Below are 20,677 nucleotides of genomic sequence, written 5' to 3'. Positions count from 1 at the left end.
ACACAGGTTGCTAACACAACAGAAACACACCTTCTTACAAGGGATATTAACAAGAATATGGCCCTGAGTCCTAATTTTAGCTTAAATGCTAGGCTATAAAAGAAGTACAAGGGACACTAGATTAAGGAAGGATTTAGTCTATACTGAAAAGCATGAAGATAGGATGGCAAGTGCAAAAGAATCAAGGGCAGATATTCAGTTTCTGTCACACTTCCCAATGGAAACAAAGGAAAATATTTGCTGTAATACTTGTGTGATCTTGAAGACAGGTCCAATGTGTCAAGTATGACATCAGCCCTATCTTTTTGTTGTTGTTTTAGTTAAATACATTCCTCCCTCAATTATTACTTCTTCTCCTCTCAGTATATAGAGATTGAACTATATAAACATTGCTAGTTCTATTCAGACTTAGGCTGTTTGATCTTTTTTAAGTCCTCTTACCGCTGCCCTCACAATTGTTTGCCATCAAAAACCATGAGAAATGGCAAGGCCATGAGTCTGTATGAAAGGAGGGAAGAAATAAGGGGTGATGTACTTCAAGACTGCTTTAAGATTTCTGTCCTTTGGAGGCTGATGTGACCTACTTCTTGAATGTTCTTTTGGTAGAGATCATTTTCTCATTCTCTCTTTTCCTCTATTCTGACTGCAGATTACTCTCACTAGGGTTTTCTCAGGCCAGTCCTGTTGGGATCCCAGCAAAACTGTGAAGGCCTCAATTGTAGCATGCTCCCAATCAGGAATTACCATGAACTTAAGGGTAGCTGTTGAAGTAGGACAGATAGAAATCACCTTCCAATCCATATGATCAATTTATAGGCTTCAAGTTGGCAAAATCACTGCATCTGTTATGCATATATATACGGTATTTAAGGGCACCCCCAATGATAAGGGTAGCACTTGCAAGTACAAGATTAATTTGGACATCAGGACCTATTACAGAGAGTCCATACACAACAGAATTATCATAACTTTTAAGTTACTTACACTTTCTCCTTCAGACTTGGAGCCTTGTTCTTGCAGAGACTTCTGGAGGTCCTCAATCTGCTGCTGCAATTCTCGAATTTGTTCTTTGCTCAGCCTATTATAAGATGAATCACACGTGTTTATTTGTACTGAAAGTCAAAGTAGTTAAGGATCTATAAAGGTGCATTTATGCAATTTAACTCATAATGTATACATTTAATAGCAATAACCAAAGCTGAACAATTATCTGTGGCTAGGTATAATATATGGTATAGTAGCCTACTTTCAAGGAAATATTCTTTAAAAAAAGACATTTTTATCCTGAAAGCATACATGCCCACGTTTAAAAATTTAAGGTTCTTAATGAGTCAGCGGCAAATCATAACGTTTCTGCACTGTACTCACTGGTATAAAAATCAGAAAACTAGCTCAGTTTTCCTTCAGTTGTATTTTTAATGAATGGAAATTAGGTTTCCATTTCTTGTTTCAGATTTCACAGGGTGTTGGGAGAAGAGGAAGGCCACCATTTTCCAACCATTTCTTCATGACTTTTATTTCAACTAAAGAGATTGGCACTAGCAACTACTGCAGCTTTTTAACTTGGCAAAATCTCATTAAAGATGGATGGGATGGGGGTGGGGTGGAAGGGAGGTCTAAGAGGGAGGGGATGTATGTATACGTATAGCTGATTCACTTTGTTGTACAGCAGAAACTAACACAACACTGTAAAGCAGTTATACTCCAGTCAAAAAAACAAAAAAACAAAAAACCCTGCTTAATCATTACTGCCATTGAAGTTACCAGCAAGAGAGAGAGAGTTACTATCTGTCTGACTTTCTCTCTTCATATATATATGACATAACACACCTGACCATCATGACACTCCATTTTTCCAATATTACAGTTATCACATAATAATTATCTATTCACATGTCTATCTTCCTATATTAACAGCTGAAACTTAGGATCTCCAGTGCTGATATTGAACCATATAAAACAGCAATATTTAATGGTCTCTTCAGAAAGCTAAAACGTTATTTTTCTTTTAACTGCAGTTGATGTAATAGTATACATACAAGTTGAGAGACAAGGTTCAAGTGTCTTTAAAATTCCTGGTGGTCTCTAAGATCCAATAAAGGTAGGTCAGATAAATCCAAATACCTTCATTGTCAGTATGCTATTATAAGAGGCAGGTTAGCAAAGTGGTTAAAGAGCACAGACTCTGAAGTCAGGTTGACAGAGGGTTCAAACGCAGGATCCAGAACTTATTAGCTGTGTAACTTTGGGCAAGTTACACCTTGCACCTCAGCTTCCTTGTCCATAAAAAAAGAGATAATTATAGTTACTACTTCATAGACTTATTGTGAGAATTTACTGAGTTAATATTAAAAAGTGCTTAGAAAAGTGCCTGGCACTAGTAAGCACCATATAAACGTTATTTTTTTTAAACATTATAATTTTTGAACACCTCATTGATATCAGATAAGTACACCACTTGCTTTAAACACGTTATCTGTAATCTTCATAAGAACCTGCAAATAGGTGTCATCTCCAATTTATAGCTGAGGACACTAAGTGTGAATTTAAGTAACTTGCCCAGTTTAAGTAGAGGTGGAATTCAAATTTGACTCCACAATCTACATACCATCTATGCACAAGACTCCAGCTGAAAACCAGATTGTCATTTATTCATCTGTTAATTTTTTGTCATTTGTGAAGACATCTAAATGAAATTCAAGAATAAGCAACTTGCTTTAACAAAGTCTGCTAAAAATAGTGGGTAGTGAGAGATGAAAAAACAAAAATCGAAACTTGTGCAAATCCTAATTATTGGAACTACAATATCTTCCACTTCTGCGAATCAAGATTCTGTGGTTAGGTAATTAAATCGCTATGACTATCAATTATGAAGGAGTGTGTCAGTCACCTCTGCTCAGTTTCCAATTCATTCATCTTGCGGTGCTTCTGTTCCAGCTGTTCCTGAAGTTCTTCAATACGTTCATTCTCAGTACCTTCCTGCTGTAATCGAAGCATCTTATTTTCATGTTGCAGTCGAATAAACACCTCCCTGATGTTAAAAAGCAATTAAAAACAATTTTTTAAGTATAAGAGTTTTTTAAATTCTTTGCTTTGTAAAAAAGAAAATTCCTGTCCACTCGCTAGCTGTCATTTTGAAACGTTACCAAAGCTTCTGAAAGTTCTTAAGAAAAAACTGTGCATTGTAGTACTATGTCTCAAAAAAACAAATGGTAAGTTTTTAAAGGTACAGGTATAAGATTATATGCCAATAAATGTTTATTATGTAAATCTCTAAGACATGATATGAATTATTTTACTTTGATAATTTAGAAACTATTCACACTAAAGGTAATATATAGCACATCCTTAGAAAACATATAAATAAAAAGCAGATTTAAGAAACTACAGTTTGCTTTAAATTTTTAAGTATACTTTTATGATAATGACAGTCATATGAGTGTCTCTAGACTTTTTGTTTTTAGAAAAAATTTTTATTAAAGGTTTACATACATGTTTTTAAAAATGCAAATGATAGGAATGGTATTAAATTAAAAAGTAATGCTTCCTACCTGCTGCCCTCCTAAATTCCATTCCCCAAAAGCAACTAATTTTAATTAATCACAATATTTGTTCTTCTGAATGCCAGCACCATCACTTTAAAAAATGGCTATTTTTAAATGATTAATATCACTGGATATTACTAACTAAAAAGTGCAAGTTAGTTTCCAGCCCAGCATGTAAGGAGCTCTATCTTAACAGCAAAAAGCTGAACAAATTGAAAATCAACAACTTTATAAACATTATGCAAAGTGAAAGAATTCACTCACAAAAGGACGCATATTGTATGATTCCATGTATATGAAATGTCCACAACAAGCAAATCCATAGAGACAGAGTAGATTACTGGTTGCCTGGAGCTGGCGATGGAGGGGAGGCAGGAATGGGGAATGGCTGCTAAGAGGTACCGGGTATCTTTTGTGGAGGATGAAAATGTTCTAAAACTAGATAGTGATGATGGTTATACAACTCTGTGATTACACTAAAAACCACTGAACTGTATATTTGTAAACGGGTGAATTATATCTCAATAAAGCTGTTTAAATAAAGAGTAGAATTAAAAGTAATTAACAAATAAAACTGTTGCCACAAAAAAGGAAAAGAAAATTTTATACCAGATTAGTCAAATACCTAGAAGTAAACATAGCAGTAAAATACCAAAATTAAAGTTAGGTCAAGAGGAACCTCTAAAATTTGTATTTTGTTTAACTCCAGCTTAATCCTCCTGCAATTGACAGCTCCTCTCCTATTTTTTTCACCAGTGTGGATCTGAATGCCAAGTATTAAAAAGGTTTTCCTTAGTGTTTAAAAGAGGAAATTCCTGTCCACTCAATAGCTGTCATTTTGAAGTATTATCAAAGAGATTAAGGATAAAAAAATAAGTTAAACACAATAAAGGCTGTATTATATAAACTAGAATATGTTATTCAGCTAGTAAGTGAAATTTTATTTCTGGTAAATTTTTAAGCTTCCATAGTAGCAATAACAATCTGATTTAGAAAGCATAAGCATGAGACAAAGTAATTTTCAAGCCCTATGACTCGTAAAATGGAAAATGTTAAAGGCTTAGAAATTTACAAAAGGAAGAAGAAATCACGTTTCTAATATTAAGTATGGGTTATCAATTAATAAAAACAAGTTTACCTATATTCCACTGGCATAATCTCAGCAGCAAGATTCTCATAGCTTTTTGTAGCAGATGCATCTAAACAACATCAGCAACAAAAAAATAGATTAACATTTCAGTATATCTACCATTAACAAAACCTTTTCTAAATGCAACAAAATTCACCTGTTTGGTTTAGGTGATCCTGTTGTACTTGTGAACATCGAAGCTCTTCATTTGTTTCTTTCAGAGTATCAAGCTGTTCTATTAGTCTCTAAAAAAGAATTGTTTATATAAGCAAAATATTTACTTCTGCCCACAGGCCATTTAATTTATGCTTAGAATAATTTATCTTAATTTAATTTGATAATTGTTCCTTAATTAAAAATGACAATGTTTTAGTTTTAGTGCTAAGGGGTAATTTCTCTTGTATAAATCACATAAATAATAGACTTTATACAACACAAAGCTTGTGATTTTCCCCATTAGATAGTTTATCTTTGAACCAAATGAATGTAATTATGCAACAGAGCACAAATATGCAACTGTAGAGTAATAAAAGTACATGGACTTTGGAGGCAAATAGATCGTGCCCCGAATTCAGTTTCACTATTTCCAGCTATACTATCTAAGGCAAGTTATTGATTCTTTGGCTTTAGATCTTTATCATCAAAATGAGAATACTGATTCATAAGCCCCTGCAAAGGTGTTCTGAGTAGCGAATGAGATAAAGTTTGTCTAATATCTAGACTATAGTCTGGTGTGTAAGAGATGCTGGAGACTTGTTATTTCCTTCTATTACTCTAAGTAGCATACTGGAAGTATGAATTTGTGGAAAAACATTATTTCCTAGGGATAGCATGCTAGGACTTCATATCATTGGCTATTTTATTTTACCGCTGACAGCCAATGACAAATTTCTACACTCTGTACAAAAGGCTCATGTTTAAATGATTTTCCCGGAACTTGAAAAGTACTTTAACATAAAATCATATTTTAAATGTTATATTTCAAATCAGTAAACAAAACTCTACTTAGTCCATTATGTGGTTCAAATCAACCTAACAGTAAATTGGTTAGGGTCCAAGGGTCCTGACTCCAAGGGTCCTTAGGCCAGAGTGCACAGATGCCGTAGGAATCTCTGAACATGAACACTATAAACTATAACTACAGTCAGGCATGAGGACCCCTATAAATCTGTTCCTTCATAAATGCAATTCAAACACTAGCTAATTTGTCAAAATCAACTTTTCCAGAACTCTGAAAATTAACCAAGGGTCGGCCATGATCTGAGGAGCACTTGTTAAAGAAACTCTGCTAAATCTCAGAACAGGGAGCTTTTTGTTCTTTTAACTATTCTTACTACTATCACCCTCTCCCCAACTCTGGAGTAGCCTTGAAAACCAGCAGACTTTCAATCTTTGTAGCTTTGTTCCTGTTTTTTGTTTTGGCCGCACCACACGGCTTAGTTCCCCGACGAGGGACTGAACTCAGGCCCACGGCAGTGAAAGTACTGAGTCTTAACCACTGTACCACCAGAGAATTCCCTCTCAATTTCTATGGCTTTGAAAAACAGCAGCTTAGCCACCACCAGAATGGTCAGACTGGATATGAAACTCCTCCTAAAAAAGCCCCATGCTTAGAGAACTGTCACTATCTGGTCTGTCTAGAAGCACTCTGGAGAAGCCCCAGTCATACTTTTCATTGACTGATTTGTCAAAAACAATCATCAGCAATTGTTTTCACTATAGCTGCTGGAGGGTGTGATGCCAGTTAGGGCAAACAAGAGCCTTGCCAAAACCTTACAAGGAAGAGCTGAGAAACAAGAAATCCATAGAGGACTTAGAAAAGTTCTGACATATCCCTGGAGATCCAGGAGGCCAGCTATATATAGAGTTGTGTGCATGCCCAGAAAAGACCTGAGAGGGCCCCAATGTCTCAGCTCTGGATAAACTTAAGGCCCTGTGCAAATAGGAAATAAAGGCAAAGGCAGAGTTTGAAATTGCCTAAGAATTGAAGACGTTTTCCAAAATACACACTGAGTCCTTTGGCAAAGGTTGGGAGAGTTATTGGCTCAAGGCATCTATGGAAATATCTGACTAATCATTAACTGATCTCAATGGTAACTGAGCAGAGAATTCAGCGGTTGAACATTACAAAGAAAGAAGATTTTATAGAATTAGTCCAAAAGAGTCACTAAAAAAAACAGCAATAATAACAAACTCTGAGGTTGAAGGAAAATCTGGATTTCCAGAGTTGAAATATTATATTATTTTAAAGGTCATATTTTCAAAAAAAGTATGAAACATGCAAAGAAACAGGACAGTCCCAATGCAGGAAAAAAAAAGACAAACAGTTAACAGAAAAGGTCAATAAGATGACCCTAGTGGGTGGACACACTAGATAAAAGACTTCAAGTGAGCTAAAACCTAAAAAGCAGGAAAAAATTTTCAACTCATTCTGTGTGGTATCATCTTGATACCAAAACCAGGCAATGACATCAAAAGAGAACTACCAACCAATATCTCTTATAATATAGATGGGAAAACACTCAACAAAATACTAGCAAATTGAATCTAGCAATATATAAAAAGGATTATACCCTATGACCAAGTGGAATTTACCTCAAGAATGCAAACTGATTTAATATCAAAAATCAGTGTAATATACCACATTAATACAATAAAAGACAAAAACCACACATCATCTCACTGACCCAGAAAAAGCAGATGACAAAATCCAAAAACCTTTCAGGATAAAAACATGCAACAAACTAGGAATAAAATGAAACTTCTTCAACCTGATAGAGGGCATCTACAAACAAAACCCACAGCTAGTAACATACATAATGATGAAAGAGTGAATGCTTTCTCCCTAATATCAGAAACAAGAGAAGGATATCCACCCTTGCCATTTCTATTCAACAAAGTACTGGAGGTTCTAGCCAGAACAATTCGACAAGAAAAGGAAATAAAAGGCATCCAGATTGCGAAGGAAGAAGTAAAACTACTTGTATTTGCAGATGTCCTGATCTTCTATATAGAAAATCCTAAAGAATCTACTAAAAACTATTAGAAATACTAAGTGAATCCAACAAGGATGCAAAATACAAGATCAGTGTTCAAAAATCAATTGTATTTCTATACATTAGCATTGAAAAATCCAAACATGAAACTGAAAAAATAATTTCATTTATAATGGTAACAAAAAGAATAAAACACTCATGAATAAAGCTTTAAAAGGTGCAGTCTTGTACAAGGAAAACTACAAAACATTGTTGAAAGAAGCTAAAGACCTAAATAAATGGAATGTTATCCTACAGTCATGGATCAGAAAGTTAATGCTATTAAGGTGGCCAGATTTCCAAACTGATCAACAAATTCAGGCAATCCCTATCAATATCTCAATCTGGCTATTCTTCAGGAATTGCTAATCTGATCCTAAGATTCATATGAAATGCTAGGGACCCAGAATAACCAAAACAATAGCTTTAAAAAGAAGAACAAAGTTGGAGAACTCATACTTTCCAATTTCAAAACTTACTACAAAGCGCCAGTAATCATGACAGTGTGGTACTAGCATAAAGCTAGACATACACATCAATGACAAAGAAAAGCCGAGAAATAAAGTCATATATTTATGGCCAAATGATTTTTTTTTACTTAAAAAAAATTAATACACTTTTTTGCAGAAAAACTGAACAGATAGTACAAAGTTCCCATATATTCCCTCATCTCCCCCCATTCCCCAATTTTCCCTATTATTAACATCTTTCATTATTGTGGTTACCTGTAAGAAATGATGAGCCAATATAATAATAATATTATTATTAACTAAAGGACATAGCTTACATTAGGGTTCATTCTTTCTGTTTCACTTTTATGAGTTTTGACAAAGGTATATCCATCATTACAGTATCATGGTCAATTGATTTTTAACAAGGGTACCAAGACAATTCAATGGGGCAAGTCTTGTCAACAAATGGTGCTGGGACAACTGAATATACACACACAAAAGAATAGAGTTAGAAACCTATCTCACACCACATAAAAAATTAATTCAAAATTGATCACAGAGTAAATATAAGAGCTAAAACTATAAAACTCTTAAAAGAAAACATAGGAATAAATCTTTATAACCTTAAGGGGTTATTCAATGGTTTCATAGAAACACCACCATAAAACTAACAAAAGAAAAAATAGATAACCTTGACTTCATCAAATAAAAAAACTACTCTGCTGCAAAAAAAATACCATCAAAAAAAAAAGTGAGAAGACAACCCACAAAATGGGAGGAAATATTTGCAAATCATGTATCTGACAAGGGACTTATATCCAGAATATATAAAGAACTCTTAGAACTTGAAATTAAAAAGGCAAATGACAAAACATGGGCAAATAATTTGAAGAGATATTTCTCAAAGATAATTAGAAATGGCCAATAAGTACATGCAAAGATGTTCAATATCATTAGTCATTAGGGAAATCAAAATCATAATGCTATACTACTTCATACCCACTAGGATAGCCAAAATTAAAATTTAATATACTTAGTCAAGGATGTGGAGAAATTAGAATCTACAAATTGCTGGTGATAATGAAAAATGGTTCATCCACTTTAGAAAAGTCTGGTAGTTCTTAAAAAAGTTAAACATAGTTATCATATGATCCAGCAATACCATTCCTAGGTATATACTCAAGAAATGAAGGGACTTCCCTGGTGGTCCAGTGCTTGAAAATCTGTCTTGCAATGTAGGAGACGCCAGTTCGATCCCTGGTCGGGGAACTAAGATCCCACATGCCGCGCAACAACTAAGCCCGCGTGCCACAACAAGAGAGCCTGTGTGCTTTGGAGCCTGCGCACCACAACTAGAGAGAAGCCCACACACTGCAACTAGAGAGAAGCCCACGCGCTACAATGAAGATCCCGCGTGCTGCAAGGAAAGATCCCACGTGCTGCAACTAAGACCCAACGCAGCCAAAAAATAAATATTAAAAAAAAAAGAAAACATACGTCCACATAAAGCCTTGTACATAAATGTTTATAACCACATTATTCATTTAATAGGCAAAAAGTGGAAACAACCCAATGTCCATAAACTGATGAACAGATAAATAAAATGTGGTATATCCATACAATGGATTATTATTCAGCAATAAAAATGAAGTACTGACACACACTACAACATGGTTGAACCTTGAAAGCATTATGCTAAATGAAGGAATCCAGTTACAAAACCCACATAGTGTATGATTATATATTCATATATATAATATTCGTATATTATATATATATTATATTCATATAATCTATAGAGACAGCAAGTAGATTAATGATTGCTAAGGCTGAGGGAAGGGAGGCCAGAATGCAGGGTAACTGCTAATGGGCACACGGTCTCTTTTTGCAGTGATGACAGTATTCTAAAATTTGATTGTGATAATGGTTTCACAACCCTGTGAATACACTAAACACCATTAAACTATACCTTTTAAATGGCTGAAATTTATGGTATATAAATTATATCCTAATAAAGCTGTTAAAAAATTGCATCTATGGTCCTTGCTCTCAAGGAGCTGACAGTCTAGAGCTGGAAAACATGCACTGAGACATGACCTAGGCTCTGTGACTTCATCTTCCCATATGAAAGAAACTTACAAAACCCCATAAAAAATGTCTACAAGACTTTCTTTTATATCACCAATTTCAATTTGGAGAAAGAACGGATTACATCACTTCCATTCTTAAAACAGCAAGGACAGTATTAAAAACTAAAACAAGACATACATATTACATATCAATTATATTTACGTTTACCTCTTTTTCCTTAAGTAAAGCTTCGTGTTTTTCTTCAAGCCGCTTCATTTCAAATGCTAGTGTGTCCGCCCTTTTGGTTTCAGAGGAAAGTTTAACGTGAAGATCCTGAACCTTTTATCGGAAACAAAAGTACAAAATGAGAGTATATAATATTGATAGCTTTTCAGAGTTCAATAAATGAGAAACTGGAAATAAAATTTATACTAAGATTATAGTCTAATTCTAAATATTTGTGGACTCTCTGGGCTTGGTCCTAGGTTGCAGCGACGTGGCTAAATGCATCAAGAAGGTTGGAATTGTGGGTAAATACGGGACCCATTATGGTGCCTCCCTCAGGAAAATGGTGAAGAAAACTGAAATCAGCCAGCATGCCAAATACACTTGCTCCTTCTGTGGCAAAACCAAGATGAAGAGATGAGCTGTGGGCATTTGGCACTGTGGTTCCTGCATGAAAACGGTAGCTGGTGGTGCCTGGACCTACAATACCACTTCTGCTGTCACAGTAAAGTCTGCCATCAGAGGACTGAGGGAACTGAAGGCCCAGTAAAGCACCACCATTTGAAATGTTGCTAGCCTATAAAAATTGGTTAATTTATATAACAAAAAAAAAATTTGTGGAAATGGCATGTAGATAAGAATAAACATAAGTTTTAAAATACACAAATAATAACTTACCAAAAAAAAATATCAGCCTTCTACCCTGTTTATCTAGGTTGTTTGATAAACAGCAGAAGAGAATATTTTAGGCTATAACTCCATTCTCTAGGCATTTATCACTGGTTACCAGAAATACTAACAAAACAATAAAAATGTCCAAAAAATATACAAGCTCAGAAGCCAACAAAAATGTAAAAGACTTAGACAACTCAAAGTTAAACTCTTTTCAATTTTACTGATTTAAAAAATCAAGATATTTTCTTACCTGTCTCTTGTATGTTTCTAATTGTGTACGTGCTGCATTTGCCTTCTTTAATTCTTCTTCTAGGCTGACTGTATTATGCATATACATCATGTTTGTTTCCTGTAAAGTTTTCACCTGCTTGCGAAGGTCATTCAGATCTTGGAGCTTCTGACGATATATCTCAACTGTTGACTCCAGTTTATTTGCTTTATCAGAGGTAGCCCTATAATAACAAAGACTAAACATTACTGTGTAAAAACTAGTAAGTACACATAACAATGTTATTCTGGCTGTAAAATGAGTCTTCCCAATGAACTATCAATTGGTTAAAAAAAAATGAGAGGGACAGAGAAAAGAAATCATAAACTTTGCGAGAACTTTGGAGACAGACTCAGGCCTAAAACTGTCTAAAGTTCAACCCTTCCGTTATAAAGTCATCAAAATAAAAATGCTTCAAATTTGACAAACTGAATTATCAAACTATTTTATATATCAGAAAAATGTATAAAAAAAGAATGGTTTTCTAAATATAATTGAACAATTCTGAGCTGCTCTGTAGCTTACAGGCCAATTGTGCTTTGTGCATAATATTTAATGTAGTTCTGCTCTAAGTATTTGATATACTAAGGAAGTTGACTCAACTTATAATTTGTTTAGCAAAGCACTTCCCTTTGGAGTTGTGCTTATCTGACAACTGGGCTAGAGCAAAAATAAATAAATAAACCAAACCACTTCAATATCACATGCAAGTTCAAATTAATGGTTATAAAGATTTCATTTAAAATAAGGACATTAAAAACTGTGCAAGAAAATGGCTGATTAAAAAAATTTAACAGAAAATATAAAAGTCATGTGGATAGACTACTTGCTTCAGTAACATTTTACAGGCAAAAACTAAATATAAATTTTATATTGTCAAAGACTATAAGACAAACCTGAGATAACCTTGAAATAAATGCTAGGATTCTTATCTATATTTTATCAAATGTCAAAATGTGGTTTGTGACTGCATTTCCTTACACAAAAATTTCACAAGATATACTAGTAAGCACAAGAAAGTCAAGCCAAATGTATCTAAAAGTAACTCAGCTTACAAATTTTTAAGAAAAAGGTATCATTTTCTTAAATGAGAAATAAGAAAAAGGTTTATGAAACTGTCCTAACAAGAATCAAATGTTATCCTTAAACAGTCCATAACTATCAACAAGCATAAAAGAAGTAAAGACTAGGAGGCTGGATAAAAACTGATCAATACTTGATACATAGGGAAAACTCTAAGAATCCCTGATTAAAATATGGAATACTGAAATGACTAAGTAATAACTTAGAAGTGACATAATTATATTTAGACATGCCATACCTAAGAACATCTATTTCATCTTTCAGGGCTCTTGTTTCCTCAGCAAGACTAGTCAACTCATCATTCCTATGTTGAAATTCAATTAATTGCTTTTCAAGTTCTTCACAGTGAACACGGTAATCATCTTTTGCAGCTTCGAGCCTTGCATAAAGAAAACAAGTATTTATAATGTAATTTCCATTATTTGTTTTCTTACTGAGATATGAGCTTAGCAAAACTTACTTCTAAAATGTTTTTTTGGATTCTGCATTCAAAAGAAGAAAAACTAAAGTTTTCAGCTGTTGGTTTTAAAACAGACCTGAGAAGCAACAGATGTTCAGAATTTTCATTTTTACTTCTAAAACACTGAGCTTGGTTTTCTAGTTCAAACAGGAATTTTAATTTCAAAAGATGAAGAGAAAATGTATATATTAAAGTTATCCAAAAATATACATAGCGTGTAAAGTAGTAAAGTATTAACTCTAAGTATAGACTATGATAAAGAATAAATACTTCAAAGCCTAGAACAACAAAAACTAAAATGACAATACAGTAATTAAAATATTAAAAAATTCTTTGATCAACTGAAAATAATGCAAAAAAGGAAGAAAAATAAACCCAAGACTAGATATAACAAATGAAAAATAGAAAATCGATAGACCTAAATACAGCCATGTCAAAAATTACATAAAAGTCAAATGGACTGAACATACCAATTAAAAAGGCAGAGACTATCAGACTGGATAAAAAAAAGCAAGGCTCAAATATATTTTAGTTACAAGAAATATTTTAAATATAAAGACACAATATATTAAAAGTAAAAAGATGAAAAAAAGTACCATGCAAACAGTAAGCAAAGAAAGCTGGGGTGGTTATATTAACATCAAAAAAATTTTAAAGACAAAAAGTATTACCAAAGATAAAGAGAGACAGTTCATAATAATAAAAGGGTCAATTTATCAGAAAGACATATCATAAAGGTATATATAAGTAAAAACAAAATTTTAAAATAGATAAAGCAAAAACTGACAGAATCAGAGATCCACAAATCGATAATTACTGTCGAAAATTTTAACATCAGTCTCCCAATAAATGATAGAACTAAACAAAAATGTCAGTAAAAATACAGAAAAGATCTGAATAACACTATTAACCAGTTTGATATAATTAATATTTATGATACAAGTCAGTCAAAAAAACAGAACACACATTCTTTGCAAGTACACATGGAACACTCACCACAATACGACATATGATGAGCAATAAAATAAGTATTATAAATATTAAAAGATTGAAGTCTCATGGAATATGTTCTCTAACCACAAGGAAATTAAATTAGAAATCAGTCACAATACGAAGTCTGTAGAAAAGCCTTAAATATTTAGAAATTAAACAACACATTTCTAAATAATCCCCAAGTCAAAGAAGAAATCACGAGGGAAATTAGAAAATATTTCAAACTGAATAATAATAGAAACACAATCAATCAAATTTTGGGGACCCAGCTAAATCAGTGCTTAGAGGAAAATTTACAGCTTTAAAGGCTAATTTTAGAAATGAAGAAAGCCTTAAAATCAATCATCTAACTTGAAGAGGCTAAAAAAAGAAGGGCAAATTAAATCCAAAGGAAGTAAAATAAATAAAGAACAGAGATCTAAAACTTACAATATGGAAAGTTAATAAAGGATGATTGAAAAGATTAATAAAATTGATGAACCTCTAGCAAGAGTGACCAAGAAAAATGAGAGAAAACACAAATTACCAGTATCAGGAATGAAAAAGGAAATACCACTACAGCTCCTACAGTCACTAAAGGGACAATAAATAGAATATTATGAACAACTTTATGCCAATAAATTCAAAACTGAAATCAAATAAACATATACCTTGAAAAAAACAATTTAGCAAACTGACATAAGATGAAACAGAAAATCTGAAAAGCCCTATGACCATTACTGAAATTACATGTGCCATTAAAAGCCCTTTCACAAAGAAAACCACAGATCCCATTGTTTTACTGATAAATTCTATCAAATACTGAAGGAAAAAATAGTATCATTCTTACATAAACTCTTTCAGAAAATAGAGGAGGAGAGAATACTTCCTAATTATTCTATGAGACTAGCAAAACTCTGATAACAAAACCTGAAAGACATTACAAGAGAAAAAAGTTACAGACCAATATCTATTATAAAGACAGACACAAAAACACTTTCAACATATTAGCAAACCAAATCCAGTCATATGTATATAAGACAATAAAATATGACCAATTGGTTTTCCCTAGAATATAAGATTTTTTAACATTCAAAAATTAATCATATTAAAAGAGTGAAAAAGAAAAACCAAACCATCTTCTCAAGACGCAGAAAAGTCATTTGACAAAAAATCAACACCAATTAATGATAAAACTTGTAGCAAGGCAGAAATAAAGGGGGAACTCCTTCAATCTGATAAAAAGCAAATTTAAAAACTCTACAGCTAGCTTCATAATTGACAGTACTTAATTGAACATTTTCTCCAAAGACCCAGAACAAACCAAGATGTTTGCTCTTGCTCAAAACAAAGAAGATAAATACAAGGCAGAAATAATACAAGGAAGAGGTAAAGCTCTATTAATAGACAAGGTGAGTGTAGATTCCTTAGGATTTTCTACTTCAATAAACAACTAGAAGAATCAGTAAGGAAATTAAGAAACTTTGCAAGACAGAAAGGTTTCAAAATACAAGACACAAGTTTCAAGATACAAGATAAAAGTTTCAATATACAAAGATCAATTGTGTATCTATATATTAGCAGTAACTTTTCAGAATAATGTTTTGTGTTTGTAACAGCAAAAAAATTAAATATTTGGGAATAAAATTAACAGAAGACACACATAAAACTATGATGGAAACAACAGAAAATTGCTAGAGAAATTAGACTTAAATAGACGAAGATACTACATTCATAGACAGAAATTCTCAATATGGTCAAGGTATCAATCACATACAATCCAAATCGTAATCACAAAAGGTTGTTTTTTTAACAGAAACTGACTAAAAAAGCAAAGGATAGAAGAGGTAAAACAAATTTTGAGGAGAAAGAACAAAGTTGGAATACTCACACTACCTGATTTTAAATGACTTACTCTAGAGCCATAGTGGTCAAAATCGTGTCTTATAGGCATCAAGATAGAAAAATTGATCAATGGGAAAGAACTGAGTCCAGAAAATGACCCAAATTTTATGGTTGTATCATTTTTCACTAAGGTGCCAAAGCAATTTGACAGAGTAAAATAAATTTCTTTTCAGCTAACAACTAAATACTCATAAGGAAAATAAAAATAAAGCTTCACATCCACACCTCACACTAGTTTCAAAAAATCAGTTCAAGATGGATCACAGACCTAAATGTGAAAGTTAAAACTATAAAGATTCTAGAAGAAAACCGTAGAGTGTATTTTCATGACAAGGGAGCAGACAAAGATTTCTCGGACAGTGCACGAAAAGCACTGATCTTAAAAATACTGATAAATCAGACTTCACCTAAGTTAAGAACTTTAACTCTTTCAGATACCATTTGAAAAATGAAAAGGCAAGCCAAGAATGGATGAAATATTACTACCTGTATATCTGACAAAGATTTTGTATCCAGAATATATATATTTAAAACTCCTACAACTCAGTAATAAAGACAAACAACCCAATTTAAAAATAGGCTAACAGTGTGAAGAGACGATTCAGAATGTAAGATATATTGCCAATAAGCACAAGAAAAGGGGCTTACCATATCATTAGTTATCAGGAAAATACAAATTAAAGCCACAATTCAACACCCTTAACACATCCCCTGGGATAACTAAAATTAAAAAGCTTGATAAAGCCAAGTTATGTTATACAGGCAGAGTAACTAGAGCAACCAGCAGCAAGCACTGCTGGTGGGAATGTAAAACAATATTAACACTTTGGGAAATGGTTTGCCAGTATCTTTTAACACTAAACACAGACATAATGTGTAACTCAGCAATACCAGTTCATTCATGTATTTGCCAACGAGAAATGAAAAAATATGTTCACAAAAAGTCTTATACTCCAATGTTCATACCAGCTTTATTTATATTAGCCAAAATCTGGAAACCCAAATGCCCATCTAAAGGAAAATGAATAAGCAAAATGTGTCATAATGAGAAATAATTCCATATAATGGAATACTACTCAGCAATAAAAAAGAATGAACTACTGATATATTCAGCAACATCTGTAAATTTCACAAATATGCTGAGCATAAGAAGCCAGTCACCAAAGAATTCATATTGCAGTTCAATTTATAAGAACTTCTAGATGAGAGAAAACATATCCATGGTGGAAAATAATCAGAAGAGTAATTACTCTCTGGGAGATAGGGGTTGACTGGGAAGGGCATAGGGGAACTTTCTGTAGTGACAGAAATGATCTATCAAACAATAAAAGTGTGAGTTACAAAAATGTACGCATTTGTTAAAACATGCCAAATTGTACTCAGCATTTATTCATTTCACAATATGCAAATGTCATCATAACAAAAACAGAACTGTAAATGTACTGAAGTCTAGTATTAGTTTGCTTTTTACAGAGGTATGGGTTAGCAATTCTTACTTCCTATGTGTTTTGGGATTGAGTAAATGAGGAAATGTATTGAGGAAAGTGGAAGCCAGGTTTCTCACTGTTGGAGAAGGGAGTTACAATTTGGAAATGGAGAAAATCAGAATGAACCCTGAAGTCACTGGACTAAAATGGAAGATGATAAGATGAACGCATTGTTCATAATTGTAGGTATGAAAATAAATGCAGATATGTGCATATACGCACGTGTGCAAACATGGACTGGTATGAACCTGTGCAAGGGTATTTCCTAGCTCTGTACACCAAGGTGGCTCAGAAGTAATGACAGAAAGTTTCATCAGGAGCATAGTTCTTTGTTTCTAAATAACATTCTCCACTAAAAGCAATAAGGGCTTCTTGGAGAAATGGCTGATTCTAGAGTTGAGGAAGAATAAGAAGAGTCTGGAACATTTTGTTGTGCCAGTAAGTAAGAAAATACTCAAAGAAGGATAGCAACATGTTGAAATTGAAAGGTTTCTCAGTGGTCAAATCTGGGACAATTTAAACATCAAGACAAATGATGACAGTAATGGAACTATTGTCCATTGAATATCCATTACTATCAATAAATGGATCCATTTCCTAAATGCAATGCATGATCCCGGATTAGATTCTGAACCAAGAAAAAAATTACCTATAAAGGACACTGAAATAGCTGCTGGAATTTGAATATGATCTGTGGGTTAGATAATGATATTGTATCAATGACCAATTCACTATTTTGATCACTATGCTGTGATTTATAAGAGAATATCTTTGTTCTTAGGAAATACATACTGAAGTATATAGGGGTAAAGGGGCATGTCTCCATTTTACTCTCAAATGGTTCCAAAAACTAACACGTGTGTATATATATATGTGTGTGTGTATATATATATATATATATATATATGATTATGTAAAGAGACTGCTTTACATAATCAAATGAAATGAAATCAAATGAAGAAAACTGTAAAACAACTGTCAAATCTGAATGAAAGGTATAAAGGAGCTCCTTATACTATTCTTGCAACTTTCTTGGTAAGTTTGAAATCATATCAAAATAAAGTAACAACGGGGCTTCCCTGGTGGCGCAGTGGTTGAGAGTCCGCCTGCCGATGCAGGGGATGTGGGTTCGTGCCCCGGTCCGGGAGGATCCCACATGCCGCGGAGCGGCTGAGCCCATGAGCCATGGTCGCTGAGCCTGCACGTCTGGAGCCTGCGCTCCGCAACGGGAGAGGCCACACCAGTGAGAGGCCCGTGTACCGCAAAAAAAACAAACAAACAAAAAACTAATAATAATAAAAAATAATAAAGTAACAACAACAAAAATACATACAGTACAACTGGAGCACCTACCCTCAAGGCCTTATAGTGCAAGGCTCAGTGGTAAGCACATAAGAGACAATCAATTTTTATTAAAGGTTAGATGTACACTTTTTTTTTAAAAGAAGAAATATAAAAGTTTATATGAAAAGCATCTTCTTTAGCTTGAGATTTACATTTTTTCCATTTATTATCAAGTTCCTTCTCCTATGTAAGAAACTCCCACTTCTCCCCAGGCTTCAGCAATCACTCCTTTAAACGACTCTTGGACTTGCCTATGGCCTTCATTTGGCCCTTATCACACATTATTTTGAATTGTTTTGTTTTTTACGTATGTATCCTACTTGCCAAACTGAACTGTTAGCCCTATGAGGGCAGGAACCACTTACACCATTCAGTATTTTCAACAGTATTTTTAGGATACTAATCCTAAACATGCTTTGTAATGCTTAAAAATTAGTTGTTGATATTATGATTTTTTAGCTACTATTTTAATAAAACTGTATAAAATGATTTCCACTACAAATGTTACCTGAAGTTTTCTTCCTGTAATTGTTCTAGTTGCAACTGTGCATGAAAATACTTTTTTGCAACCATTGTATTTGGATCATCAAAAGAGCCATCCAACTGGTCAAGTTTTTCATTCATCATCTCATTCTCAGAAACTAGTGAATTCTTTTCATCTTGAAGTGCTGTCACCTAAAAAACAAATACACAAACATAAGCATCAATAGCAAAAAAGCTTAGAATAAATCTGACCAAGCCATTAAATAGCTTGGTCAAGCAGACTAGATAATTTCTAAGGATCCTTAGAACTCTGGAGTTCTGGGTCTGGGAGATTTGGGTCAGAAGAAATCAACTTTCTTAATACAGAGAAAACAGAGTTAATTCATATAAGAATATCTTTCAAATGTTATGTTTGCTTTAGTTCTGAAAAGAAAATGTTTCTAAGTCTCTAAAATCTCTAAATACCAATGAACTTCAAAAAATTAATTTGTTTCCCTTTTAGGTATAAATTTTTAGGATGCTGTTACCTAGTAAGCCAAAATATACACACATATATACAAAGTTACCATTTTAGGTTCCTGGTAGAAAATTATCAGTTACACATCACGTCTTCAGGCAATAGGGCACATTATTTGGTTAATGAATCAGTAACAAAAACCTGAATTGAATGCAACTGCACACTGAAACTATTTAAAATGGATACAAACATGTAACTTCAGAATCACATCAACATCAGCACTTGATACATTTTTAATTTTACTTACATATTTATGTTAAGCATGATTTGCTCTCTCAGTTTTATTTCTTTTTCATTTAAAAACATCTTTAAAAATTTACAGCTAAGGCTGTGACCTTTTATAAGACTAGAAGTTTATGTGTGATTTTATTAAGATTAGTTTGAAAAAAGGTTGACCTCCCATAACTTACAATATAATATTGCACAAGTTTGCTATTTATATTTTCAAAAGGTATAATCAATTCAGTCCAGTTATGGGAATGGGACTACATATTGACACACCAAGCTAATAAGAGGAAATTAAAATCAAATTATAGTCTTAAATACAGTGTAGGTATGTTACAAACACTGTCCTCCAAATAAGGAACACAAACAAAGGCTGGGAAACTGTTCCCAGACTAGGAGGAAACAGTTTCTCTTCCTAAATTCAGTGCATGCGTCCATTCTTGTCATGCAAGCAGTCTAGTGACCTGTCTAGGAGGAAACAGTTTCTCTTCCTAAATTCAGTGCATGCATCCATTCTTGTCATGCAAGCAGTCTAATGACCTGTCATGTACAATCCTAAGTGTTTGGGATACAAAAAAGAATGAGAGGTTGTGCCCTTTTAAGATCGCTACAGCAGAAATGTAAACAATTACAGGACAGAAAATGTGGTGCTTTGGTGGAAGTATACTATGGGGGGTTGGGGGCCCACAAAGAAAACAAGATCTCGTTCTAGCTTGAAGGTAGGGGCTGTTGTAAAAAGACTGGTAGAGGAGAAACAATACCCTGTCTTCAAACTGGCTAAGAATCCCCTGAAGAAGGGAGA

At 33.5% G+C, this 20,677-nt stretch overlaps 1 protein-coding gene and 1 pseudogene across 2 annotated transcripts in view; one reads left to right on the top strand and one right to left on the bottom strand.

Annotated features, from left to right (window-relative positions):
* Positions 1-20,677, bottom strand: part of HOOK1 (hook microtubule tethering protein 1) — a 67,323-nt gene that overhangs the window by 14,171 nt on the left and 32,475 nt on the right. For both annotated transcript variants that reach the window (XM_067726341.1, XM_067726340.1), the window contains 8 exons: positions 19,159-19,325; positions 12,721-12,861; positions 11,382-11,583; positions 10,460-10,570; positions 4,832-4,919; positions 4,684-4,744; positions 2,891-3,031; positions 985-1,078 (listed from right to left, as the gene is read on the bottom strand). In XM_067726341.1, coding sequence (XP_067582442.1) covers positions 985-1,078; positions 2,891-3,031; positions 4,684-4,744; positions 4,832-4,919; positions 10,460-10,570; positions 11,382-11,583; positions 12,721-12,861; positions 19,159-19,325 — 1,005 coding nt within the window. The remainder of the gene's footprint in view (positions 1-984; positions 1,079-2,890; positions 3,032-4,683; positions 4,745-4,831; positions 4,920-10,459; positions 10,571-11,381; positions 11,584-12,720; positions 12,862-19,158; positions 19,326-20,677) is intronic.
* Positions 10,689-11,130, top strand: LOC137212461 (large ribosomal subunit protein eL43-like; annotated as a pseudogene).

This window comes from Pseudorca crassidens, chromosome 2, assembly GCF_039906515.1.
Source record: "Pseudorca crassidens isolate mPseCra1 chromosome 2, mPseCra1.hap1, whole genome shotgun sequence".
NCBI classification, from domain to species: Eukaryota; Metazoa; Chordata; class Mammalia; order Artiodactyla; family Delphinidae; genus Pseudorca; species Pseudorca crassidens.
The sequence above is the reverse complement of the archived record's forward strand: the minus strand, read 5'-3'. Positions and strand labels throughout refer to the sequence as shown.